Source organism: Podarcis gaigeae, assembly GCF_964106915.1.
Source record: "Podarcis gaigeae genome assembly, chromosome: 10".
In the NCBI taxonomy this organism is placed as follows: Eukaryota; Metazoa; Chordata; class Lepidosauria; order Squamata; family Lacertidae; genus Podarcis; species Podarcis gaigeae.
The window spans coordinates 38704667-38723200 of record NC_139686.1 but is presented as its reverse complement, the minus strand read 5'-3'; the positions used below and the strand labels follow the sequence as shown (position 1 = coordinate 38723200).

The following is an 18534-nucleotide window of genomic DNA, read 5'->3' as shown; positions in this document are numbered from 1 at the left end:
GAGTGAACAAGGGCAAAGCGGCAAAGCACAAGTACAGGAGCTCCACATCATTACTGTGGACTATTGTAACATATTAGGCATGGTGCTGCCTTTGGCGATAGTTTGGAAACTTGTCATTCCTTTTAAGAAAGCACTCCACTCTTCTGTTTTTCATTTTCAATGGTCACTGTGCTCAGCATGCTTAGTCCTCCCTTCTAGGTTGCCCCACTCAACCTTTTTTAAAGACTCAGAGCACTGTAAAGTGCCTTGCTGATGAGACTCTAGAGTTCCACCACCTTAATTCCCCATACACATATTTACATCGGAATTAGCATATGCAGATATTATGCCATGGACCTGTGCCCCAAGTTCTTGAAGTACCTAGGGACTTCCCTGATCCTGGTGGCACTTACTAGCTGAGTTCACTATTTGATGGAGTGAAAGCATCCTTTGTATGCATCAGAGGTGGGGAACCTGTGGCCCATTGCTGAACTCCAACACCCATGATCCTTGACTGTTGCCCATGCTGGCTGGAGCTGGAATCCAACAACATTACAGGTTCCTAATTCCTCCCCTACTTTATGAGATATGAGGGGCAGGAGCTTTCCCATAATTTACCATTATGGTAGCAAAATTAAGGTTGTGTCTAATTTTTTAAAAGAGATCCACCTGGCTCCATCTTTGATTGTCTTTGGTGGACTATGAAATAATGTTTATTCCAGTATGCTACCCCCCCTCCCAAATGTGTTATGTGTGAAATGACATCATGCTGAGGGGTATATTCACATTTTGTAAATGTTACTGCTATGATGATATTTTAATCTGTAACTTTATCCATTTTGTGTACCATTTCAAGCATTTTTCTTCTTTAGAAATGGACAATACCTGAAAACCAATAAATATAAAAAATATGTAAGTCACAGACCTAGACTAGAGATATCACTATAAAGTATGCTTAGTCCTTAGATTGCTTGCTCTACATTTTTTAAACTAGCTCATCCCCTTCCACCAATAGCATTGTTTAGGAAGCCATTCAGTCAACTCTCCTGAAGGGATTTTGGAAGTAAACAAGGAGTGCCCTTTTTAAAGTGTGGTGGTGATAGGTTAACCTGCTCCATCATGAACATATGGGAGGGCTGGAACTCAGAACAGGGTGACTCAGAATATGAAATCTGAACGAAGCCAGGAGACAGTGGGCCTGCCATCTCAGCTTCTGCCAGAGCATTCAGATAACTGAGTCCTACACAAGACAGTAATCTGCTGCTGCTTTTACCAAATCAGCCACAGTCCCAGAGTTCTCCTCTAGCCAAACACCACAAGACAATAAAAATAAGACGTTTGTTACATTAGGATTGAATGAGCTGTTTTATTCAGAGTTAGACAATTCATCCAACCAATCATAGGAGCCAACTCCTAGGGGCCGAGGTCCCTTTGGCCAACCCAATAAAATATTTGAGCCTCCCCCCTAAGTTGATAGGCATTGCCATTCAGATGGTGTTTGTGTGCACCGTGTCTTGTGATTGAATGTGGGGGTGGGGCTTACCTTGCCCCACCACATTTTATTCAGGTTGACACCCTTGCAGTAATTGGCACCAATTAATTGATCTCTTTTGTGTCTGGTAGCAGATTCTAAGTGTTTCCCAGCGTCAATATTGTATAATTGACTTGGGCCAGCTCCACCATTAGGCAGTGTGAGGCGGCCTCCTCAGGCAGCAGGAGCTAAGGGACAGGCTGTGGAGGTTAGATGCTGGAGGACAGAGCTGTGTGAGCCATACAGCCAAAACAGCACCTCCTTAGTCAGCTTGCTGTCCTCAGTTGTGGCAGAGGGACATGGTACTGTCACTGGTGATAAGAATAGCCTGCTGGATTGGGCCAATGACCCATCTAGTCCAGGACCCTGTTATCGCAGTGGCCAACCCAATGCCTGCGGGAAACCAGTGAGCATAACATGAGTACAAGAGCACAGTCCCCTCCCATGGTTTTCAACAACAGGCATTCAAAAGCATTGCTACCTCTAAGTGTGGAGGTAGGGCATAGTCATCATGGCCTATAGCCACTGATAGCTCTCTCCTCCATGAGTTTGTCTAATCCTGTTTTAAAGACCTCCAAATTGGTGTCCATCACTGCCTCCTGGGGGAGTGTGTCCCATAGTTTGACTATGTGCTAAGTGCAGAAATCCTTTTGTTTATCTGTCCTAAATCTTCCAATGTTCAGCTTTATTGGATGCCCAAAAATTCTAGTGTTATGAGCAGAGGTTGGCTGGCCACCTGTCATGTATGATTTAGTTTAGATTCCTGCATTGCAGTGGGTTGGACACGGGTGGTGCTGTGGTCTAAACCACTGAGCCTATTGGGCTTGCCAATCAGAAGGTCGGCAGTTCAAATCCCCACGACGGGGTGAACTCCCGTTACTCTGTCCCAGCTCCTGCCAACCTATCAGTTTGAAAGCATACCAGAGCAAGTAGATAAATAGGTACCACTGCAACAGGAAGATAAATGGTGTTTCCATGTACTCTGGCTTCCGTCACAATGCTTTGTTGCACCAGGAGCGGTTTAGTCATGCTGGCCACATGACCCGGAAAGCTGTCTGTGGACAAACACCAGTGCCCTTGCCTTGAAAGCGAGATGAGTACCCCAATCCCATAGTCGCCTTCAACTGGACTTAACTGTCCAGGGGTCCTTTACCTCTTACCTTACTAGGAGACCCTCTGGCTCTCTTCTAACTCTACAATTCTAGGATTCTATGAGTGGAAAAAACCCTTTTCTCTAGCCACGTTCTCCTTTCTGTGCATATTTTAAGAAACTTACATCACATTGCCTCTTACTCACCTTTTCTCTAAACTTAAAAAGCAAGCCTTGAAGTAAGATTCAGCTGCCAGTTGCGGAGGGGTATGTTATCTTGCCCTTTGCCTCAGGTCGTCCCCCTGAGTAGTCTAACCATTGTTGTCTTCTCTGATGTAGGTCTGGTTCCAAAACCGAAGGGCAAAGTGGAGAAAGAGGGAACGGTATGGGCAAATCCAACAAGCCAAAAGTCATTTTGCTGCCACCTATGACATATCTGTTCTACCGAGGACTGATAGCTACCCACAGGTATTTAATATAGCAAAGCTCTGGTTCTTTAACTGCAAGCTCTCTGTGTTGACACTTCTGAAATCAACTCATATTTTGGCCATCGTTGGCACCCAAGCCAGAGCCACATGGGGCACTTTGGCATGTACCATGGGGTTCTTGCATGGAAATCTGTCACATCCACTGGGGAGAGAGAGAGTAAGCTCAAGATAGTACTTTTTAGTTTGAGAGGAACTCCAATCTTTCTTCCTGCTCTGAGGCCAAGAAACAGCCCTACATGCACTAAAATGAATGGGACAGCCCCGCATGTCAGGGGAGCTGAGCTCCATGTGTTCACTGGAGTTTCTCCAGCTGTAAGGAGCTTCAGTGACTAGGATGATTGCTTCCTAATTTGTAGGTATGATTTAATTATAATATATATTAAGCGTTTTAATAGAATTTCTAGATGAGTACAAATTCTTGAAAGGCAACCAGATGGTAAATGTGTTACACTTATGATCAAACCATTGTACAATTTTTCCTCTTTAGATTCAGTGCATTTGTTAACTATTAGAAGAAATCTAACCTCCTGTAGTATGATAAGACAATATTTCTAGTTGTGTTTTTTTTTTTTTGGCAACTTATACTCTGCTTGACTAAGAATTCTATAAAAACAGTAATTGCAGCCAACCATCTGTTTTCTTTTTATCCCATTCTGTGCCCGACCATTAATTGTATAATTTTATTTTCCTTAACACACATTTTTTATCCCCCCCCCCTTCGTAAATGTCACAAGGCATAGTAATCAGAGCAGCTGACGTGTTCACAAAGATAAACAAATAGCTGTTGGAATATTGTGGGAATGTATTCCTATTAAAAAAAAGACAGTTTGGAGGAAATTCATTAAACTCTTTCCAAAGTCACAAAGTTGGATAGCTAGTAAAATGTCAGGCACTTGCTATTTGTCTGGCATTTGAACCATTTTTCTCTTTGGCCAATTTGGCCAATTCTTCAAGGTGATTTAGGCCCTCTCACATGTCATAAAATTAACCAAAAGTTAGCTACCTCTACCTCACACTAAAACAGAATTTAACTTTGCTGTAATCGTAAAGCTAATGTTGCGGCTTTATTATTGTTTTTTAAAGTCTGAAATACATGAGATTTACTTCCAAGTAGAAGTATTTAGTCTGGGAAGACCGGTGGGGAAAATGGCAGCATAATTGGTGGCAACTGGGTGGCAGTTGCCAAACAGCAGGTGACTTTGTGATCTCAGTGTGAGCTTTGAAATTTAGCCTGCAATCCTATGGCCCCTTACATATGTATATCCACCTTACTTCTGAGTAGGCATGTATAGAATTGCACAGGTGAAATTTCTAGGTGTATGTATATTCCCCCTGCCACATGTGTATACTAGATATGCCTGGGGGGGGGGAGTAGGGAAATTCCTACGGGCTCCACTGTCCCTAACATTTGGATGCTCAGTGTTAGTGTGAAAGAGACCTACATGTCTACAACTGTGTGTACATAATCAGGATCCCTGCTGTATGCACACTAATGCTTAACACTGGGATAGAAGACCTGCATCTGCAATATCACACCCTCTGCCATCAGTGAACATGTGGCAGAGCGAGCATGCATATGCATCCATTTTATATGTTATATAAATCACAGCCTGAATTAGCAGCAGCCAACATAGCAGATTGTCAGGGTGAGCCACTCTCCAAATGCACCACCTTTAAGGAACCCAAGTGAACTTTAGGTTACATTTCTGCAACTGGGCAATGCACGGAATAGCTCCCCATGTATTTAAATGCAAAGTGGTTATTTTAGTGACCGGCCTGGGGCTATTCAACAGGCTCCAAGTCCAAGAACAGGGACAAAGAGCCTGTGGTCCTTGAGAGATGTTGTTGGACTACAGCTCCCATCATCGCTGATCAGTGCCCTTGCTGGCTGAGGCTGATAGGAGCTGGGGCTTGGGAACGTCGCAACATCTGGAGGGTCACAGGTTCCCCATTCTTCTCCAGGCGTCCAGGCAGCCATTGGGATCCAGTTCATTCGTTCGTTCATTCATTCATTCATTCATTCATTCATTCATTCATTCACCATCTGTTGAGTACTCAGTAGGAAGAGCAGGGGCCCTGTAAACTAGGTCCCAAGGTTCTGGGCACCTGGGACATTGCCATCAGCCTGATCAGAGGTGTCCCGGGTGTAAGGAGTTGTGGGACAAATCATTTCCAGAACACTTGGTCTCTCAAACACTTGGACACTCAAAAACTACATTTCCCATGATCTCTAGTATGTATGATACTGTTTTTCATAATAATTATAATAATCTAATTTAAAAAACAATAATTATAACATGCTTAACATTCTTAGGAGCTATGCAAAAAAAATAAAAACAGCTTATAGATGTCAAAACATGAGCTGCTTAAAGTTCTGGATCTCTCAGTCTCTGTCTCTGTGTGTTTCCTTCTCTCTGTGTTGTTGGCATCCATCTCAAGACACACACACACACACACACACACACACACACACAATAATAGACATTGAATGGGGCCACAGAATTCAGAGTTGTTGCTGTGACTGCTGTCAAGCATTTAAACACTTGTGATCACAGTGGATCTATTTAAATTAATGGGCCTAACTTACGTCATATTAATTCATTTCAGTGAGTCTACTCAGAATAAATCTTAGTTGAATTTCACTTACTATTATTTCATTTTCTGTGGGTGGCTTACAAAACCAAAAAGATGTGCAAAAACGATCTCAGCACAAAGAACACAGCATTAAAGAACACCCAAACCAGCATGACTGAATAACGGTAATATAATAGCAAATGCAAAGCAATTTGTGCCCAGATCTAAGTACACTAAAAATATATAATTAAGGGCCCTGTGAGAATGTGCTCTTAAGTGAAGACGTTCAGGAACAATTTTTGTTATTTTATCTGTTTATGCCTGTGTGTCCATCCTTCCTCCAAGTAGCCAAGCAATAAGTCAGATGGAGAAAAGGGCACGCCAATGGCGACCCTGTAAATGTTGTGGCATAGGAGAGAGTGGAATCCAGAGCTCCTCTCAGGAATGGCTGAAGGAACTAGAAGGGAGCCACAGCTCTATGGTAGAGCAACTGCTTTGCATGTAGAAGGTGCCAGATTCAATTCCCAGAATCTCCAGGTAGGGCTGGGAGAGACTCCTATCTGAAACCCTGGAGAGCCACTGCCAGGCAATGTAGACAGTATGGAGCTGGATGGACCAATGGTCAGAGGCAGTTTCCTGTGTTCTCAGGGAATCTTTGCTTGTGTCTAGGAAACATGGGTAGTTGCAGGGAATTAAAAGTGGGGGAGGAGAAGCCGAGTCCCAAATCCCTGAGTTTAGCAAGGGGTTGTGGCAGTGGGAGCTCTAGAGCCATCTAAGCAGAGTTCTCAGAATAGCACAGTCAACAGCAGCATATTTCACTTAGATCACCAAAGCCTGCAAAATCAGTGGTTTGCTGATCCTCATCATGACATGCCTTTGTATTTAGCTTGTATTTAGCTATTTCTAAAAAATATTTAGATCCTGCAGTACCCTGGCCTAAATGGGATCTTCAAGGTGCCATTAGTCTAGCTCAATATTGTCTGAAGGGACGCAGGTGGCACTGTGGTCTAAACCACTGAACCTCTTGAGCTTGCCGATCAGAAGGTCAGCAGTTTGAATCCATGCAATAGGGTTAGCTCCCATTGCTTTGTCCCAGCTCCTGCCAACCTAGCAGTTTGAAAGCATACCAATATGAGTAGATAAATAGGAACTGCTGCGATGGGAATGTAAATGGCGTTTCGGTGTCCTCTGGCACTCATCATGATGTTCTATGCACCAGAAGCAGTTTGGTTATGCTGGCCACATGACCTGGAAAGCTTTCTGCAGACAAACGGCGGCTCCCTCACCTTGAAAGCGGAGATGAATGCTGCATCCCATAGTCAAATTTGACTGGACATAACCATCTAGGGGTCCTTTACCTTTTACCTAATATTGCCTACACTGCCTGGTAGTGGCTTTCCAGGATTTCAGGCAAATGTCTCTTCCAACCCTACTTGGAGACCCCTGGGATTGAACCTAGACCTTCTGCTTGCAAGGAAGATGCTTACGACTGTGCTATGGCCCTTCCCCATTTCCTGGTATCCTGATCTTCCCAGGTCCTCAAGTATACATGCAGTCTCCATGGTTGCTAAAGGCTGCTCACTGCCAAAGAGACTGGGAGGAATGTGCAACCTGGCATGTGAGGCTAGATCCATGGTCCTGCAACCCTGTTGCCCCAGCTGTCAGCTCTACCTTCCAGTAAGCCTGAACAGTTCTTGTGTCACACACACGGATGTCACAGGGCATGAGTTTCTTAGTAGTGGATGCTGATAAGAACGCCATTTTGACTTGTCCAAAGGGTGGCAGAGCCCCATTAGGAACATGGTGTTGAATTGCTGCAACCTCTCCAGTGTTTAGTTGCATGATGTGACGTCATAATAATAATAATAATAATAATTTTTTATTTATACCCCGCCCTCCCCAGTCATGGTAAGGGTATTGAACTAAGTAGTGATGGGGTGGGGAGAGAACCATTTGTACTACCTTGAGCTATTTGGAGGAAAAGCTGGACAGAAAAAATAATGATATGTAGATCTTAAAGAAAAATGCACTGAGGAAGGTAGGTGTCAGCAGCTGGAGGAACCTGGGCCAAATCTCCCTCACTGAGAGATACCATCTACTGACCCCAGAGGCAAAGGTGTTGTGATGAAATGGGCATTAGCAAGTGACTGGAGGAAGGTAGAAGTTGAGATGCTGCTCTTACTCCTCACTCCTGTTCAAAGTGGCTAAAGCAAGAAGATGGCATCTCTCCTGAAAAGGGCAAACAAAACAGAACAGCTGGCTTTGTGTCATCAGTGACTGGGGAACATGCTCAGCTAGTTTATGTGCACTGGAGAAACGGCTGCAGCTCAGCAAAAGAGCACATGCTTTGAAGTAAAAGGACTGAGGATCAGTTCTTGGTGTCTCCAGGTATGGCAGGAAAAGGCTTCAGATTGAAGCCCTGGAGAGTAGCTGCCCATCAGTGTCAACAATATTGAGCTAAATGGTCTGACTTGGTAGAAGGCATTTACTTGTATTTGATGTATTTAGCCAATGGCAAATTCCCAACAGTGGGGCAACTTTGGGGGCTCCTGATTCACGAAGCAAGGGTGTGAGGAACTATATAAATCTGCATGTGCTATTTGTTAAACCTTGCATCTTAATTCCACATAGGGGCCCTTTATGACCAGAGCACACATGGGGGACTTCCATTAGCAATAATCAGAGTTACATGCTCAAATTAAATACTCCATATGGTGCATATTACACACCACATGGCATTTGACTAAAATATGTTTTTGTTCTGCACAAAGCTGACAAATAACCACAGAGGCGCCCCATCCTTCTTGGAACCAACCATTCTGATTTGTGCTGACCACAGCCCTTTAGTCTGGGTAGGGTCATACAGTGAATATTTTGCACAGCACCCGTCCCCCAAGACTACTCATATTGCATAACACTTGACTCTGCAAGACACACAGGCTACTATTGTCATTTTAACTCCCAAGTATGTACTGTATAATGTGCCTTTGCATCATTAACCCCCCTTGCTAGTTTTCTTAGGAGACTTGTCTATACACTGAGCATAGGAAGCACTGTATACAGTCAGACCATTGGTCTATCTTGTAGCTTAGGGGTGGGGAACCTCCTGTTTGTGTGAGAAATATGACCTTCCAGGCATCTCCAAGTGGCCCATGAAGCCATTTTGGGCAAGTCACAGCCACTTGCTATACATCTGACATCATACATGATGGGGTTCAGAGGTTCAAAGAGCAATATCGGGCTCTTTGCAACAGGGCTTTCATACAGCCCTGTGCTGTGTTTTGAAGTCCTGACAATCTGGGCATCAAATCACAATGTGATCTGATGTCATAGTGACATCAGGGGTTTGACAGGTGGTGGTAGGGAGATGAACATCTGGCTCATCAGCCAGAAAAGTTTCCCCACCCCTGTTGTAGCTCTTAAGACCCTACCAACCCCTCCGCCCCCTATTGCTGCCTATCAGAGATTTCTCCCCTAATGCACCCAGCAGGGATTTTCTTCAGAACAGCCTCAGGGGAGGAAAGGGTTTAATTTCCCTCCATTCCTGCTGTGATCCTGCTCATTATTTGTCCTACGCCTCCAACAGCAGATGCTATTTGCATTTTTATTTTATTTTAAAGAAATGTGTACATTAAATGTGTGTGTTTAACATCAAGCCTGACTGGTCCTGATTCCTGGTCAGAAGAATCCTCAGCCTGTGTCATACTGAAAGGACCTTTCAGGAGATACAGCATAACATAGATACATGGGAAGGGGTCATACATCTAACCTCTAACTTAAAAGACTCCTTTGGATGAGTGGGGCAGAGCCCAGGTGCTCAGGGGCACAGCTTTGTAAACAGTGGCAGAGCCAACAGAATCCAGATTCTGATGTTCAGCAAGCAGAAAGGAGGAATTAGAAAGGCATGGCAGCCGATGGTTTAGGTGGCAAAAGCAGTCTAGCAAAGCAAATACATATAGCACACACATGTGCAGAATAACTGGAGGGTAGTTAAAATTTTGAACAAACAAACTAAAAATACATCGTATTTAAACAACTTTGACCTTGTTGCTCCTAATTCACAGATGAGAAAACACTGAGGTACAGCAATATGCAACCATCCTAAGTTCCAATAGTGAATCCACATTAGAGAATTCTTTAAAATAAGATATGCAGAATGTTTTCCCTTCACCACTGAGCAACTGCAGCCTCACCCTATGCTCCTCCTGCGTTCTCTCCCCCCAACCCTTTTCTTGACGGGGTCTCTCCCTCCTCCACTTGAAGCAGCCTGGGAGAAGCGGAGAGAACTAGGATCTGATTTATATTTAACAATTAGGCTTTGGGAAGAAAAACCCAGAACAACAACAAAGAAGCAACCTACCATGCTAAGAACTGGAGTGGATATTCCTTCATTTATGTAGATTTTCTGATCATCTCTCAGTTGGTTATGGGTCCCTGTTTCAGTTTCCCCTTGGTTGATTGATGCCCTGCTTGCAACTCCAGTTATCCTGCATTGCTAAATTCTGCAGAGAGAAGGGATGTTCAACATCTTCAAAATCGCCATAGTCATATCACTGTCAACATTTTCAGGAGGCTGCAGTAAAAGTGACATAAGCAGGAGAAGTTGGCAGTCAGAATACCATTGGGGGTTAAGTGTCTGCTTTGCAATGCATTTTGCACATATCATAGTTATACTCTGCTTGAAAGAGCTGTTCATCCATGTTTAAGGCACTTCAATAAAAAGGCAGAGAATGCTAACTATTTAAAAGAGGAGAAACTGAAAGCACTGCACAGTTCAAGGGCAAGTCAGGACTGTGTACACATCATACGTTTAAAGCACATTAACCCCCTTTCCCGAATCCTGGGAACTGTAGTCTACCCATCACACAGCTATGTTTCTCACACCCTTTGGAAACGACAGTTTGAAGGTTTCTTTGGGGAAGGAAATGTGAGAGTCTGCAGTGGTAACAACAAAAAGTGGTTATTGTATCAGCGACATTTTTAAAGGGCCATAGCTCAACAATACTGTTAAATCTGCAGCGCTAAGAATAGAGATAAGCCTCTTTGATGTTAAAAGAGTAGCAGCTAAATTGGACTGGAGATAAGCTTTTTAAAGAGCAGAGAAAGGCTTTTTGTGCCTGCTGGCTTTTGAGGAATAGGCAGAAGTTTTTTTCCTGTGTTCCTACAGTGGTAAGGTAAGAGATGGAAAATGTTACCTGCAAAGGAAAATGCTTCCTGCTAGGTACCAAAGTGCAAAGAGAGAAAATAAACTCTGAAAATAAGATCTCTGATCTTAGTACTGTGGTGCTTAGTGCTAAGACTGGAGCTAAGAGATCCTTAGTGCTTAGATCAGAGATAACCAGGCCTTGGAAAGTTTGTTTTTGAAAGGCCCATCCTTTTACAAAACAAATAGTTCATGTCCATCCAAATTTATAACATTTTACAGTTCATAAAAAATTAGTATCGCCCTCCCCCCCTGCATTCTGAATGTTACAAAGCAATGTGCTGAAGTTCAGGGTTCAAAAGTAAATCTAAACCAAATACAAGTAAAAAGAAGTCTGACCAACAGAATGGCAACAGATGAAGCTTTCCCCATAATTGTATTTTCATACTAGAAAAGACTTATCCTATTTAATTTCTGTCTGTCAGGCAGCTGTTAAAAGCTTTGTTCCTGTTCATTTGCTTTGTTCCTATACTTGTGCTTTTTGTTGCAAGCCGTTGGAAGTAAACTTTGTTCAACTGAACTAATTCTTTCCAAGGGCTGGAGATAACAGATCTCTGCACCTGACAGGCCAAATTCAGAAGCCTAACTGGTATAGTTTTGCTAGTGTTTGCCTATTTATATTGTCCACTAGCAAATATATCAATTAGCGCGGGGGGCGCTGTGGGTAAAACCTCAGTGCCTAGGACTTGCCGATCACATGGTCGACGGTTCGAATCCCCGCAGCAGGGTGAGCTCCTGTCGTTTGGTCCCAGCTCCTGCCCACCTAGCAGTTCGAAAGCACCCCCAAGTGCAAGTAGATAAACAGGTACCGCTTTATAGAGGGAAGGTAAACGGCGTTTCCGTGCGCTGCGCTGGTGCTGGCTCGCCAGAGCAGCTTCGTCACACTGGCCACATGACCCGGAAGTGTCTTCGGACAGCGCTGGCTCCCGGCCTCTTAAGTGAGATGAGCACGCAACCCCAGAGTCGGACACGACTGGCCCGTATGGGCAGGGGTACCTTTACCTTTATATTGTAGTTGATTTAATCAAATAAGGCTGCAATCTTTATATCCACTTACCTGGAGTAAGCCCAGTTGAATTCAGTGGGGCTTGCTTCTGGGTTGCCATGTATAAGATTGCTCTGATCAAATGCATCTAAATAAATGTGCAAGTTACCACAACGTAGGTGGCCATCTGAGATACTGAAGGAGGTGATAATTTACTAGCTAATAAGAAAAATGACCGCTTTGTCAAAAGAAAAAACAACATCTTTAATATTTTCTGTTTCATTCCTGTTATTGTAACACATAGGAGTCGAAACAGCTTCACAAATTAATATGTGCCCTCACAGATTAAAGTTACCTCTTTCTATTAATCAACTAAAATTGTAGTTGATTAATGTGTTTGCTAATCTGATTGAATTTTACAGCACTTCCACCCCACCCCCATCCCCACTGCCACTCACACACATGTACTATAGTAAGGAAAAATATTGAAGGGCTCTTTAGTGATTTCACAGTAACCACAAGAGCAAAACTCAAGATGTTTGTGATGTTAACAGAAACCAGAGATGAGATCTATGTATAGGCTTATTCAGAATCGCCTTGAATTGCCTTTTATATATTACACAGATCACAGGAAAAATATTTTCTTTAAATTCAAGTACTGTCTCCTTTCTGCCCTACATTCCAGGAGAGGCACTGATGTTTTCTACGTATTGTAAAACAGGGCTGTATTTATTTTTAAAATTCCAATATATATTTTACACTTAGGAATTTATTTAGTGAAACTTAACAGCATATATCTTGTTAAACAGTCAACCTGCTACAAATCTTTACCTATCCACTTAAAATAAAGAATTGCTAATTTGAGGAACAGAGAATTAGGCTTTTAAGTAGTGCTGTGAAACAGACAGGATCACAACTTTTAAAGTTACATCACGTTTGCAAACCAAGCAATGAGAGTTCTGCTGGATACCCTTTTGTTATCAAATTTATGATTGCGTTTCCCTCAAGTAAAGAAAAGCTAAACAACCTACTTGCTAACTTTATAAATTTTCAGTATTATTTGCTTGACATGACTTTTGTGGTTAAATTCTAGCATTTCAAGACAAATTAAATGGATAGGCAGATGATGAAACACGGGAAAACATTCGCCTGGCTGCACTTAAAGCACACGTTGCTACAGGAACTTTTGGCTAAGGATTTAGTCCCCTTTTACTTTGGCATGAAAATAATTTGGTCCACTGATCCATTTTCTTTCCTTTTAATTCTCCCCTCACATGCTTCCAACATCTTCCCATTGTTCCTTGCACTCCAAGTATCCCACTTGACAAAAACTTGGGATGCAACATTGCTGGAGGAATCGCGTCATATGAACCTAGGAAAGCTGCTTTCACACCACATTGGTCCAATGGTCCAATTAGTTCAGTGTTGTCTACACTGACTGACATCTCCAGGCAGGGCTGGGAATGTTGTTGTTGTCCCCACCCCCACCCCAGTCTGAAATCCTTAGAGCCACTGCTGGACAGGATGGGAAAAAAAATACCAGGTTAAATAATGCTAGATGGGCCTGTGGGCTGTTCATATGAGACTGCAAATATCCAACGTCAAAAGCTTTCTGAAACAGGATTAGTAGGCTCTGCACCTGTGCTTTGGAATCCCAATCATACCAGAAGATTCAGATTTTGGTTTTTCAAATTCCAGTGGTGATCTGTGGCTCTTGCCTTCCGTTCTGCTTAATTCACTATGTCATAGTTGCAATGCCCTACAGAGACCCCTCAGTTCATGTGGTGGAGCTGGTCACACTGCCCTAATGCCCCCAAAGCCCCTATGAATGGGCAGTGGTATGTTTGCAGAGGCCATCTCACCTTTACCTAATATGTTGTGGGGGGGGGCACTCCTCCTTTGTGTGGGAGACTAGGAGGGCAGCCTTTCTCAACCTGTGGGTCCCCAGATGTTGTTGAACTACAACTCTATCACCCCTAGCTAGCAAGGCCAGAGCTCAGGGATGATGGAAGTTGTAGTCCAACAACATCTGGAGACCCACAGGTTGAAATAGCGGTAAAGTGACCCTGGTTTGGAATTTTGTCCCCCCCCCACCCCAGACAATCTGCAAAAACAAAGGCTTGAGGGCATATTTGTCCTGCCACAACTGTAATGAATCTGCGTTGTTTTGCTTTTAGACAAAATGACTTGGCATTCCTCCCACCCCTCCGTCCCCATTCACTCTTTGGTCCAGGCCTGGGTCTGAGGCCAGATCAGAGAGATAAGCTGTACTTTCGCAGCTCTGCTTGGACTTTTACAGCTTGCACCTCCATGCAGAGATCAGAATATAAGGTTGCAGCTGCACACATACCTAACTTTTTGAGCTAAGGAATGAGGCCCCTTTCATAGGCACACTCACTAGGAAAATAACGGGTAAGAACAGTTGCAAACATCCATCAGGGAAAAAATGGTAGGAGGCATTTAACTCCTCATAAAGCAAAAATTTAACTTGGAGAAAATTTGACACAGCAGTAAAGTACACACTATTTCTCTTTCATATATCCTTTTAAAAAAATGAGGAAGGGCTCTTAAAATTTTTCTTTTCCTTTCTATTAAAAGCAAATCAGATTGATGAAGTAAAATTCCCATGGACTCTCAGAATATATTTCACTTTACACTTGCTTTCTTTATGCGATGAACAGAAATCCTCCGCACTGGTTTCACAGCCTGCCTGGCAAATAATTCCCACAAAATTACAGCTCATGGTGTTTTCAGTTTGGGGAATATGTGTGAATGTTGGTGCATATGCATATACCCACATTCTCATCAGCCTAATTTTATTTAGAAAACAACAAGGGTTCAAACCCTCACCCAGCCCTGAAGTCCATGGGGGTCATCTTGGGCACAGTTACTATATCTCAGTCTAGCCTACTTTATAAGGTTGTGAGATAAAGCAGGGTGGGTAGTGAGAATGCATGCATCTTTTGTTCATTTGAGGAAAGGTCAGATAGAAACATCATTAAGCAATAGTAACAGGAGTGGCATGTGGCCAGGTGCAAGACAGGATAGAAATGTGAAACTTGAATTTTGGTATGGGGATGAATTGGTTCCCCAGGAGCTGTGCCCGTAGGAGTGACTGGCATTCCAGGAAGCAGAGCATTAAGTCTAAACAGAATCACAGCACTAGTTCAATTGGATGAGGAAAGCCATTTAACTCAGGAGCATCAATATCATGTTCGAGAGCAACATTGCAAAATTGTTTTATTTTTGTTCTGCATGTCAAAAAGCAGCAGCAGCAGCAGAGAGGATACACGAGTAATTCTTGTGACATCTCTGCATGCTTACAGTCTCATGCACAATTTAGTCAATAAAGATGACTGGCAGAAGGTGCAGGATTGACATCTGTGTCCCACAATTTGACGTGATAGAGGTTTATAAGATGACAAATGGGGAGGAGAGCACAGACGGAACTTTTTCTCTCTCATAATTCTAGAACTCGGAGTCACCCAAAGAAGTTGACTGGCAGCAGGTTCAGGACAGACAGAAGGAGGTATTTCTTCACACTGTGCATAAGTAGCTTGTGGAACTCACCACCACAAGATGTGTTGATGGCCACTAGGTTAGGCAGCTTTAAAAAATTAAGGAAATTCATGGAGCATACTTCTTACTGGTTGATGTCTATAGTACCTCCACAAACCTCTGAATATCAGGTGCCCCGATGCAAAAGTCCAGAGGATCTGTTGGAGACTATTTGAAAAACAAGATGCTCAGCTAGATGGCTCTTGATGGCTCTTTTAGGTGCAAAGGGCAGAATTATGCATCTCTTTCACACTGAAAGATGCACAATGAACTTCAACTCCCTGTACATTTGGAACTGAAAGGGAACTGTAAGAACAGTTTGGGATGTTGGATGCAGGGGTCCTCTAATTCAGCTGACCTTTGAGCACACAGGGCTTATTCCTAGAAGACAATCTGATGCCCATAAATCAGCTTCCATGGACACATTGCTCTCACTGGAGCCAGGTGAAAAGTTGGTTGCCACACAGTCTTGTGATTACAACCACAAAAACCCTTTCCCTGGAAACCTATCCCGTTTTGATTTTGCACATTTTTGTACAGGCCATGCAAGGTGCTCCTAAACAAGCAAACCTTTGGACCCCTGTTGGCACCAGGTTTGTCATTTCCACAGAAATAAACGTTCTACAGTTACGTGAACGGCAGATGTGTCACCCGATTGCCCGAAAATGGACCAAACAAAGCAGAAAGCTATGTTAAGGAGGTGGGTGGCGGCGATTGTGCACATTTAATCTTCTTTGTTTCATATGTTCCAGATTCAGAATAATTTGTGGGCAGGAAATGCAGCGAGCGGTTCGGTGGTGACTTCCTGCATGCTTCCACGGGAGACCTCCTCTTGTATGACCCCTTACTCTCATTCGCCTCGGACAGATTCTGGGTACTCGGGTTTTTCAAACCACCAGAGCCAATTCAGCCATGTTCCCCTCAACAATTTCTTCACTGACTCTTTACTTTCTGGAACCACCAATGGACATGCATTTGAAACCAAGCCAGAATTTGAACGGAGGTCTTCCAGTATTGCAGTTCTACGAATGAAAGCCAAAGAACATACCGCTAACATCTCCTGGGCCATGTAATGTAAGAAAAGGTCCTTCTTTTTCAGAGTTCAGGCAAAAGGAAGAAGAAGAAAAACACCCACCCACCATCATTTCTTATTTCCCATATTTAAAGGACCCAATCATAAGCTGCTGTGTGAAGAATTGCTAACGATCAGGAGATAGAAAGGAGCCCGCTTAAGCCAGATGCCTGATATGCTATTTAACAATCACATTTTTAAGCATAAACATGTAGGAGGACTCAAAATAGAACCACCATGTGCCAGTCTCCAGAAGCCCTCTTAAAAAATAGCCAAATATGTTGTACTGTACTGGTTGATGAAATATGATTGTAAAACCTGCAAAAAAGAATAAAACCTATTAAAGAAGCACATCTGCTATACGTTGCTTGGTGTGAATGCTGTGTCAATGCAGAATTCCTTATTCACACTATAGCAGGAAGTCTTTGGTATAAAATGCATTTGTTATGACAGTGCTGCAAGGGAAACATTTCAGCAAGCTGTGTAGGGAGTCCGACCACTTTTGGGGTATATAGGGGGTGCCAGGGATAGATAGACTCCAGAAAAATCACCTTTCCTTTCATCCATGAGCAGGAGTGTTCTGTGAATCCCATGGGATCTCAGAATTCAACCCATAATTTATTTAGGAATAAACAAAAAAAATTCCTTCCAGTAGCACCTTAAAGACCAACTAAGTCAGTTCTTGGTATGAGCTTTCGTGTGCATGCACACTTCTTCAGATAAATATCATTATTTAGGAATGATACCTTTCTTACTTCTTTTGTACCTTCACCAGTATTAAAGATACCTCTATGAAGTTGTCCTTGATTATTGGGCATCTTTCTTTGAGTGAAACCCATATGTGTCTATCCAGAAAGATGTCCTGCTAAATTCAATCCTGTTTATGTCTCAGAAAAGTAGGTAAAAGGATTGCGCAACCTTAATCTGTGCCCCAAGGCAAAGGTGGAGGATTCAGCCGATTTCAACCTGAGCTGAGCTGGAAAATGTTTGGGGAAGTCTGAAGCCTATCTGCTGCAGTTAAAGCCGAGTTACAATTTTAAACTGATAGCAGTACACATTGGTGTGTGTGTTTTGAGTTTCAGTGATGGCTGCAAGGACTCAAAGGAAAACTCCCACTGATTTTTTTCAGCAGGAGAGAGAGATGGAGAGCAAGAGAGAGAGAGAGAGAGAAACTTCTGTTTCTGGATGACATGTCAGTGCCTCTGAAAGATGAAGGAAGAATTAAAATGTCAGCAAACATTCTGAAATTTCTGATAGTAAAAAAAAAGAAAAAGAAAAAGAGTATGTGTGTGTTGGTGATGAAGGGAGGTGGGGAGGAGGAATGAAGAAAAATACTTTACATCTGGCAAATTGCTATCTGCTTTGATTTATTTCTCCTCCCTTTCCCCTGCCACATTCCAAGCTCCTTTGGATGAACGAAATGTTAGCCTCTTTGAAAGAAGCACTCACGCTCCCAAGTTCATAAAGGCAAACTCAAACTTAATTGAAATAAAGGAAGGCTTGAGACTGAGACTGAGTCGGACAAGATTCAGTCAGGCCTGCTCCTGCTGGCATTTTCCTCACAACCCCAAACTTGAGACAGGAAGTGAGAGGAGTTCATGTGCAATAAAACTACCACCTGGATCCAATGGGTGTTTCTCTTACTGTTTAGGACCCTCTAGACTGATATGTTTTCTCTTGTTTCATATGGTATATTTTGCAATGTGTCAGGGGCATAATTGGTAGTGGATTTATATTGGGCCATCCTTCCATCCTTGCACTTTATTAGTTGTTTTGCGATGCTTCCCCATTGCCATCACATTGTTGCCATTTGGAAGGGCACTCTTGTGCATCATAAGTGGGGCACCCTCCTCCCCAAACATGGAACATTTGGGGTATGAAAAGTTGCAGGATTTCAGCAGGAAGTTATGAGACATGCACTTATTGGAAATGAAACATTATGTCCACCTCAAAACTTTTTCAGGCATCAACAGAATTGAAGGCAGGACCAGGTGTAACTGCTCCAAATCTACCATGAACCCATCATCATAAATGTACAGTTGTACCTCAGCTCC

The 18534-nt window shown here is 43.0% G+C and overlaps 1 protein-coding gene across 2 annotated transcripts in view; it reads left to right on the top strand.

The window, feature by feature from the left end:
• The window catches only part of ALX1 (ALX homeobox 1), a 29908-nt gene extending 13088 nt beyond the window's left edge, over positions 1–16820 (top strand). The window contains exons 3-5 of one of the 2 annotated variants that reach the window (XM_083699452.1): positions 2940–3068; positions 15323–15379; positions 16161–16820. In XM_083699452.1, the coding sequence (XP_083555578.1) occupies positions 2940–3068; positions 15323–15379; positions 16161–16481 (507 nt within the window). In that variant the 3' untranslated portion in view covers positions 16482–16820. The remainder of the gene's footprint in view (positions 1–2939; positions 3069–15322; positions 15380–16160) is intronic. The other variant, XM_083699453.1, reaches the window with a different exon arrangement.
• The last annotated feature ends 1714 nt before the right edge of the window (positions 16821–18534 follow it).